This window comes from Scleropages formosus, chromosome 7 (assembly GCF_900964775.1).
Source record: "Scleropages formosus chromosome 7, fSclFor1.1, whole genome shotgun sequence".
NCBI lineage: Eukaryota > Metazoa > Chordata > Actinopteri > Osteoglossiformes > Osteoglossidae > Scleropages > Scleropages formosus.
This window is the reverse complement of record NC_041812.1, coordinates 21,428,668-21,438,133: the sequence shown is the minus strand read 5'-3', so window position 1 is coordinate 21,438,133 and position 9,466 is coordinate 21,428,668. Positions and strand designations below refer to the sequence as shown.

The 9,466-nt window shown below is 39.1% G+C and overlaps 1 protein-coding gene across 1 annotated transcript; it reads right to left on the bottom strand.

Moving 5' to 3' along the window:
• Positions 1 to 6,066: 6,066 nt before the first annotated feature.
• On the bottom strand, positions 6,067 to 8,923 carry LOC108926299 (uncharacterized protein F13E9.13, mitochondrial). The gene is made up of 6 exons (XM_018738901.2): positions 8,793 to 8,923; positions 8,601 to 8,683; positions 7,962 to 8,142; positions 7,608 to 7,758; positions 6,953 to 7,080; positions 6,067 to 6,331 (listed from the first exon to the last, which is right to left on the bottom strand). The coding sequence occupies exons 1-6, from the start codon at positions 8,863 to 8,865 to the stop codon at positions 6,141 to 6,143; spliced, it is 807 nt and encodes a 268-aa protein (XP_018594417.1). The 5' UTR covers positions 8,866 to 8,923; the 3' UTR covers positions 6,067 to 6,140.
• Positions 8,924 to 9,466: the final 543 nt, after the last annotated feature.

Sequence of the window (9,466 nt, the reverse complement as noted above, 5' to 3'; positions counted from 1 at the left end):
GAGCACAGCTCCATGTAATGCAAATTGGGCCACCCAAACTGCGCACCATAGGAAAAGTGGTCACACTACGGCGCATTTCAGACTGTTGTTTATTCAATATGTTCACCGAAATGCCACAGTGTTTACATTTATTGTATTGCTTATCAGTTATCAAAGATGGAACAGAATAAGCTTATTCTGTTCCATCTTTCATAACTGATGAAATGCATAGTCCCAGGCATAGCTGAATAAAATAAAATAAAATAAAATAAAATAAAAAAAAATAAAATAAGATGCTAAAAATTTGCCACCAGCATTTTAGGGAATTGTAAGATGTCAGGCTGGCAGAAGTGACTGGACTTCAGCATTTTACGGTTTCACCTGATGGACTCCACCAATCTGCCTCCACTCTCACTGAATTTATCATAAAAAAATACTATAAAATCCCCATGAAGTCAGAGGCATCAACTGAAGGGTTTCTATCCTCAGAATTTTAAATGGCAGCCTAAGTGTACCATAAAATGACCACAGTTTACTGCTCGGTGGATTCTCTCAGGATTCATACATGGGGCACATTGTCTCTCAGCGTTTCAACATACAGTACGATCCAGAACAGTAAACCACAGAACAATCTGATCCAATTTTAAGTCTTTCTCACCGGTGGAGGGAGGCCAGGGTTATGTCGCCCCCTCGTGGACACGCGTATATTCGGCAATTTTTCTGCTTTCCCACAGCAGGAGCATCAATTCAACCAAAGTGCTAAATGATATTTATTTCTTTGGTTGAAATGATGCTCCTACTGTGGAAAAAAAAAAAGCTGTTATTCTGACATTTTTTTCTTCTATCTCTTTGTGAGGATATCACAACTGCAGTCCCACAGAGCTCCTCATAGAAAAAGTACAGCAATTTAAAACACAAATAGAGCAAATAAAATCAACAGGTCCCACCAATGGTTGGACAAACATAGCATGTCTCCTCTCCAAATTTGTTTACTTCTATCGAATACAGCCATAAATTTTTTTTTTTTTTTTTTTGCCCCGCAATACCTGAAAAATTGTTACAAATTTGAATTATGGAAAATTCACACCTTCGGAATCCATATGTAAATAAGAAAACAAAGATATATGAGGTCAGCCAGTACTAAGTTGTATTCATCTGAATTCATTCTAAAAGTCGAAATCAAGAAAGCCACTTTTTACTTTTTTGGAAGCCTATGTAGTAAGGCAAGTGTTTAAGGGCATAAATTTCATTTAACCAAATGCATTATTTATTATTGCATATGATTAATTTATTGTGTGTTATTTATGAATGAATGAATGAATGAATGAATGAGCTGGCATTGATTTGAAACTCTAACAATGATGCCATAGGTACAGTGTACAGCATGACAAACAAATTAATGATGGAGAACCACAGGAGAACAAGAGGAGCGGAGATCAAAACTGGTTTGTCATACAGATGTGTTTGTTTTTTATACCCAGGGTGAATAAGGCAACACTTCACCTTTCCACATTAAAACCATGTATTGCTGTGAATAAATAGCCTTTAAAAGCCATAACACCTTTAGGTTCAGCTCACACATGATTATGGGAAGGTAAATAAGTGAAGCTGTGGTTGTCAGCTACCAAGGAAGGTTTCCTGTCACGTTGCAGAAGTTCAAAGTGATGCCTCAAAGAGAGAGAAACACCTAAATGGAGTGAGAGAAGTGTTGACCTTCAGCATAAAGCATACTGGTGGACAAAACTGGACATCAGAGGCTAGAAGAAGTCCCTTAGAGTGAAGGTCTGACTGACAATGAATCTATTAGAGTTTCACCCAAATAATAAGAATAATAATAATAATAATAATAATAATAATAATAATAATAATAATAAACAAGACCAGCAACATGTATATTTATTTTTTTAGTGTTAATAACGGACATTCTTGAGAACTAAGAAAGTGGGGAAAACAGAATGCTTTAATAACTGTAGAGCATATTATAAAGTCAATTAATCTTTTCAAGAAAACAGAAGGGTTCTCTTGAACAGAAAATATTTGGGTGCTGAAAAATTAAAATATTAATTTTAAAAACTAGGAAATTTTATGTATGCTTTTGCCACTTACTTGATAGAAACCAAGAAATAGTTCTCTTTTCACTGGAGTAAAAAGCATAGAAATTGCACTGCCTTGCACAGCAATGATTGCAGCTTCTGAGGCTGAATGCGATATAAATGTGCTATATTGCATAAGCACATGTTCAGCCACAAGGTACTTCCTGCAAGCTTTGAAAGCCCAGGAAATAAGAGGGATTATCGCTGTTTGGTGTCAACGCGCTGCACTACAAAATGTTTTCAGACCACAAAATCGACCGTAATTGCAGAGCCAGTGTGCAATTTGTTTAGGATTTTTTTTCATATTTATTTTATCATCCATTCATTTCCAGTAAGTGCGTATCTAATTAGGACAACAGGGGATTGAGGGGAGTTGGGGGGGCACTCAAACATTTTCAAAAAAAGTGAACACTTCTGTTTGTAAGCTCTGATTTCCTAGCCAGCATCACAGGACTGTAATTAAATGTCACCCCCCCCCCAAAATAAGACTGCAGTTATCAGGAGCTGATCATAGGACGCATAGAGTGTGTGGCGTATACACAGTAGAGCACATATAACCATATACAAAGCAAGGTTGTGGTGGCAGTGCAATGCAGGGGTCTCATTCTCTGTGTATAACCATAGTCATCAAAGAATGTCTAGGTCAAAAAGAAAGTCAAACTACACGTTATTTTTCATTGTAATTAAGTTTTTTTTTTTTTTTTTTTACTTCATTGTTCCACTGCTAGGGGGTGCGGTGGCGCAGTGGGTTGGACCACGGTCCTGCTGTCCAGTGGGTCTGGGGTTCGAGTCCCGCTTGGGGTGCCTTGCGACGGACTGGCGTCCCGTCCTGGGTGTGTCCCCTCCCCCTCCGGCCTTACGCCTTGTGTTGCCGGGTAGGCTCCGGTTCCCCGTGACCCCGTATGGGACAAGCGGTTCAGAAAATGTGTGTGTGTGTGTGTTCCACTGCTATGTTAAGACATCCGACTCCATTACATAACAATTTGGAGGTTAATAGTTTCTTTGCTGTCTATCCAAAAATGGCTCAGAGAATGCTACAAAAGCTCTAGAACATACAAAAAAACTAAGTTATAGAAAGTTGCAAGGTAATAGATGAGAGTGAAAACTGACCCTGGAGTTTTCCTGTAGCCATGACAACGGGGATCAGCCAGAGTACGTCTGATCATTTAGGAGTCCAAGATGTTCTTGTTGCAGGGTTGGTTTGATTTTTTATTTACTTTATTTTATTTTTATAAATTCATTCATGCTTATTAGTTTTTTTTTTTTTTAAAATTGCAAAAGTGTACGTCACATAGAACATTTTCACAACATTGTTTATATTGTTTTAATTGTTTTATTAAGAGATAGAAATGTGTCTTTTTTATTAATTGTTTAAACAGCTGAGGGTCACAACAGCATAGCGATAGAGTTTACAACGAGAAAATGCAAATATGTCCATATACGTAGAGTGAGGGGTTCAGGGTCAAAACGTTAATAACTAATAACTTCCAGAAGGGTGCCCAGATATTCCAGAATTCATCAGAGCTGCCATGCGAATCAAATATGTAAGATTAGTTAGTCTACTTACAATAACAGAATCAAGAAGGTATTTTGGATTGTGATTTAACAAGCAAATAGATGGAGAAAAATCAATATTTTTATTTTAAAGGTGTCTTGGATCATTGCATATGCAGGAAGAGTGAACCTAGACAACTGCTACCAAAAAAAAAAAAAAAGAGCTATTCTGGGGAAAAAAAATAAATCAATAAATAAAAAAATGAATAAAAATCCAAAGAATAAGAATAATAACAACAACAGGCAGGGCGGCATGGTGGCATGGTGGGATGGTGGGATGATGGGATGGTGGGTCTGGGGTTCGAGCCTTGCTTGGGATGCCTTGCTAGGGACTGGCGTCCCGTCCTGGCTAAGGTCCTGGCTCGCCTGACCCCGCTCGGGATAAGCAGTTATTGATGATGGATGGATAATAACAAACACTTTTCTTAGAAAATTTTACCTCTAATCACATGGAAGCTCCATGAGGATCTCAGACAGTCACCTGAATCATCCACTTGTCAATAAGCATCCCAGCAGCCCTCCAGGCTGTAATAAACAATTTTTAATAATTTCACTCATACTGCTGGGTTCGTGGCACAAGGAACTGGCCACATTATTCAGTTTTTTAGTTTGATCCATCAGTGTTTATGAACATTAAAAGCCATGAACTCCACACATAAATTTCTGGGAAGAATAAGAATAAAAGTGCAACACTGTTTATATTTTGTCATAGATTGTACTGCAAGTTGGGTCACTGCAGCCCTCACTTTCATTTGAAGCATGATTGTATGGTTCCCTCTAGTGTCTACAGCTGCTCTGCACAACATCATAGGAACACCTCTGTGCAGCGCCTTTTATGTTTATAATAATAATAATACTAATAATAATAATAATACTTTGATTTTTTAAAAATTGTTTCACCTTGTACTAACTAGTTGCCTTTCATGAGGGCGTGAGGAAGATAAAACTGTCCCAGCCAGCAATGCACTGGAGGAGAAACAAATGACTGTTTTTATGTTTTTAATGTAAACCATTTAATGTACATTATTACTAATGTTGCAAATGGCTGTTACTGCTTGAAATGACTGGTGTACAATTTGTTATTCACATATGACTGCAAAGCTCCTTTTTCAGCCTCCATCACTCCAGTCTCATAATGGTAAACTCTAATGGCGACGGTCCTAATGGTAGCGAAACCTTTGCAGCTGTGTTAGCGCAGCTGAAAGCTGCTATTCTTTTCAAGAAAGCAAGTAAATTGTCTTTCCTGCGATTGCAAGGTACTGGAATTCCTAAAGTTCATTTCTGGGTTCAAAAATGGCCAAAGCAAAACAGCTACAGTATCTCAAGAAACATACCATTTTATTGTTGTTTTCTGAAATGAACATTATTCAATGCCAGTAAATGAATATATTATAAATCAGTTCAGAATTTATGTTGATTTTTTTAAATTATGTGTATACTGTATAAATGAGTGGCGCGGTGGCGCAGCAGGTTTGACCGTGTCCTGCTCTCCAGCGGGTCTGGGGTTCTCACATGGGGTGCCTTGCAACGGACTGGCGTCCCGTCCTGGGTGTGTCCCCTCCCCCTCCAACCTTACGCCCTGTGTTGCCAGGTTAGGCTCCGGCTTGCCGCGACCCCACTTGGGACAAGCTGTTTCAGACAGTGTGTGTGTGTGTGTGTGTGTGTGTGTGTGTGTGTATACTGTATAAATTATGATCCATACCTTGCTATTAGAACACAAAATGGTGATACACACTGTTGAAGCGCTACACTCTTCATAGATACACAGTAGAAAACTGTTTTTTTTTTTTTTGTTTTCTCCATTTTGTGAAGTGTCACTCATAAGTGGACAATGTGTAGTTAAAAAAAAAATGTAGGTTTAGCTTCATGTCGATGACTAGTTTATTGGATTATGAAATCACATAATCTTTACATCACTCACAAAAATTGCTGCTCTGAAAAGCATGAAATCTCTCCATCCCAGGTAAACCTTGTGTAAGATAATTTGTAGCACGATTTTGCTGTTTTAAGCTTATGAAGCTCATACAAAATATCTGATGTTTTCATTTAATCGTATTGACAGAGTATAATAACACAACAGGGTGACAAAAAGTGCTTGAGTGGTCCTCAGTTTAGAGATAAATAAGCAGCTGGTGTTAGAAACATTGTGTCATGTTATTTAATAACAAATTACACTGTTATATTGATTTCTGAACTTTATTAAACTTATCGAATCACACAGTTTTGAAACAAACGTATTATGAAGAATTTACACCTATAAAAACTGAAAATCCTTCGGAATAGTGAACAAAATCTGCAGAAATTTCCTCACATTACAACCTTAAAACTGACAAGTACAATAGATTGCCTCACATTTTTATTCATTTACTGTAAACTTTCAGGAATGCATAAATTAAGTAGCACAAATTGAGAAATTATTACTGTATTACCTTTGGTTGGGACACAAACTTTATTTAATTTAACTTTGCTTTATTAATTATATTCTGTGAAGCATGTTCTTGCTCTTCTGGGCTTTCACTTTCTGAGCTCACAGACCTTCCCCATGAATCTCTTCACTCTTTCTGGATCTAAAGCGTTGGCCCAGTAACCTCCTTTCTTGAAATGGGAGCCAATGATCATTGCACTCGCATCCAGGTACTCCTCCACATTTTCACGTGTCACTCCAGAGCCAATCAAAACTGGCAGTCTTACAGCCTGCAGAATCTCTGCGAAAAATTCAGATAACTTTACGGTTGTTAAAGAAGCACATATCCATCTGTCCATCCGTCCATCCATCCATCCATCAAATCAATAACACGTTGTCTACACAGCCCAAACAGTGATGAGAAGAGAATTAAAAAAAAAATATTTGCACTTTCTGATTATGCATAGGAAAGGCTGAATTACGGCCCAGATATAACGTGAATGCATTTCCACTTGTGTATGTATATGTGTATGTTCCGACATTAACATCAGTAGAGTGGGCTCCCCAATGGGAACAATATATCATAAATATTATGAGCATATCATATATCAAGAGTGCGCATGATAAATCCTCTGTAATCCAACACATTGTATGATGCCGAATGTGTAGGCTAATGAATGGGATGGCTAACTAAAATTTCAGTCATCTATGAACACACCTACACTGAGAGCCTGGTGCAAAATATTTGATGACAAATAGCACTGTAAGCTCAAATAAATTTACACTGATGTGGCACAACCCTGGTTGCTGTTATGAACAAACAAACAGACAGAGAGATACATGCATGCGTCATACATACATAAATACATAAGCATGCAAGCAAACAAACAAACGAACGATGATGAATAATAATAAAACTTGCCACGAAGTTCATGGGGACTGGCCTGAACTCCTGTAGCTGTTCCTGTTAGGATGACCCCATCAGATAGGAAGAACTCTGCTGCCCTGGCTGTTTCCTCCACGCTCACATCGGCAGTAAGGGCATGAGAGCTGGGGCCAAAGACACGGGGGAAGTACACAGGGCCGATCGATCAAACAGCTCCTACGCTTAATATGACGATGTGAATTTTTGGTACATGAATTTCCTGAATCCTTTCTTTGCTCAATATAACTGTACTATTAATAACGCCTTGTACTGTACAAGGTAGAATTTTCATCCAGCCCGTCATCGATAACCACTTAACTATTGTGGGGTGGTTAGGGTTGAAAGAGTCTATCCTGGAAGCACAGGGTGTGAGGCAGAGAACAGTGATTACCTTACACACACACACACACACACACACGGACGTACACTGTGAGCCATGTAGAGTCACCAGCTCATCTGAACCTCTTGTCTTTGAACTGTGGGAGGAAACCACAGCACCAGGAGGAAACGTACATGGACACGGGAAAATGCACATACTGAGGGTATTTCAAACCCACACTGGAACCCCCAGCGGAGCAGTAGCGAGGCACCGCTGCTACTTGCTAAGAGAAAACAACATTAATTTATTATTTATGGGATGACGCAAGTTTACCTGTGCTTCTTCTTGATATCTGTGAAGATCTGAACGTGCTCAGCCCCTATGCGCTTGCGGTACCTCAACAGCTCCCCAGCACATGCGTTGAGGAGGCCCTCGTCGGCCACGTGTGAGAAGACATACCCTTCGGCACGAATGAAATCGAGACCTTTTCAAGAATACATGGTGTAAGACATACGGATACAGTCTGAAAACACAACCCATTGATGACATGAACATATGTGTACATTTGGCCCAAGAGAACAGACGCTCTCTTTACAATCCACGCACGGAAGTCTAAAACAACGTATTTATATTCATGAGAATTAAAGGCGATTGGCTGTATTTTATCGTCAGTGAGAAGCGATGCACCTGAAGCGTGTCCGACCGCCAAGGCCTGCTGGTTTGCCGCAGAAAGAATCTGGACCCCCAGGGGCAGAGACGGACAGGTGCGTCTCACTGCGGTGCACACGGCTGTCATGCAGGCGCACACCTCTGGACCGACGTCGAAGGTATAGGGGAGGTCGTGCATATTCTCGATGATAAGACCATCCTGTCAGGTAAACAAAGCACTTGACCTCTTTTATTCCTTGACCCTTTTTATAGGAATATCATGAATTTCTGAGGTGGAGCATGCATTGTTACACAGCTGTATAAAACACATGGAGAATATTATTATTATTATTGTTACACACACACACACACATTTTCTGAACCGCTTGTCCCACACGGGGTTGCAGAGCCTAACCTGGCAGCCCAGGGCATAAGGCTGAAGGGGGAGGGGACACACCCAGGATGGGATGCCAGTCCGTTGCAAGGCACCCCAAGGGGAGCTCAAACCCCATGCCCACTGGAGGGCAGGACCCGGTCAAACCCACTGCGACACCGCACCCCCCTATTATTATTATTATGATTATTATTATTATTATTAGTAGTAGTAGTAGTAGTAGTAGTATTTTAGCAGAAATAATTCTACCAATAATGATTAGCTTTTTTTTTAGTTATTCTTACAATTCCTGCATTCCTGTAGATCTCTGCTTCTTGACACGCTTCTTCAATTACCTCGGAAACACTTAATCTGCTCAGAGGAGTTCCTGTGAAATCAGTTAGAATAGTTAGAAAAAGACTAAGTAGACACATGCTGCTATACGCATCATATTTAAAATAAATTTTAAAAAATCATGGATTTTGGGGAATGGTAACCTGGTAAGGCTTTAACGTGAACCATGCCTATTACGACAGATTTAATTCGCCCAAACAGATTTAAAAATTTCATTTTTAACGATTGCAGAACTTCATGATCATGCCAAACTTAACGCGCTTTTGCAAAGCTGCAGACTTTCCCTCCATGAGTCACATGACAGTACAAAGTTCAAATTTCTTTCACAATGTTTTTTTTTTCTTTTTTTGGGAAAAGTTCACATATGCAGGTTAACTAAGTTGAATTTACACTCTCTGATAGGCCTACATTTAATGTGACATTTGGTGAAACAAGGACTCAGACTAGATGAGACTAACAAATTGCGGTAAAACAAAGTGTTATTAGCTTTTCTTAATTGCTTACAAATATATGCAGAAAACACTGTTTTCTCATTTTGCCTTCACCTGCCTTGTTTAATTAAAGTTACAGACTCATACGTCAATGGAAAACACGATTTTATGCCTGCTGGCATCACAGAAAGAACTATTGAACTTCAGTATTTTTAATGACATTCTTGTTTCTGGTGCAACTGTTTGGTATATTTTATTTTGAAGATTTAAATATCTTCAGAAGAACATGGATTTTCTATGTACGGTTTCTTTATTTGTTGCAAAACTGTTGCTATGATACATTATTGTGTAATCTGATGTTTTTGTGAAGATCCGGAGGGTTATTC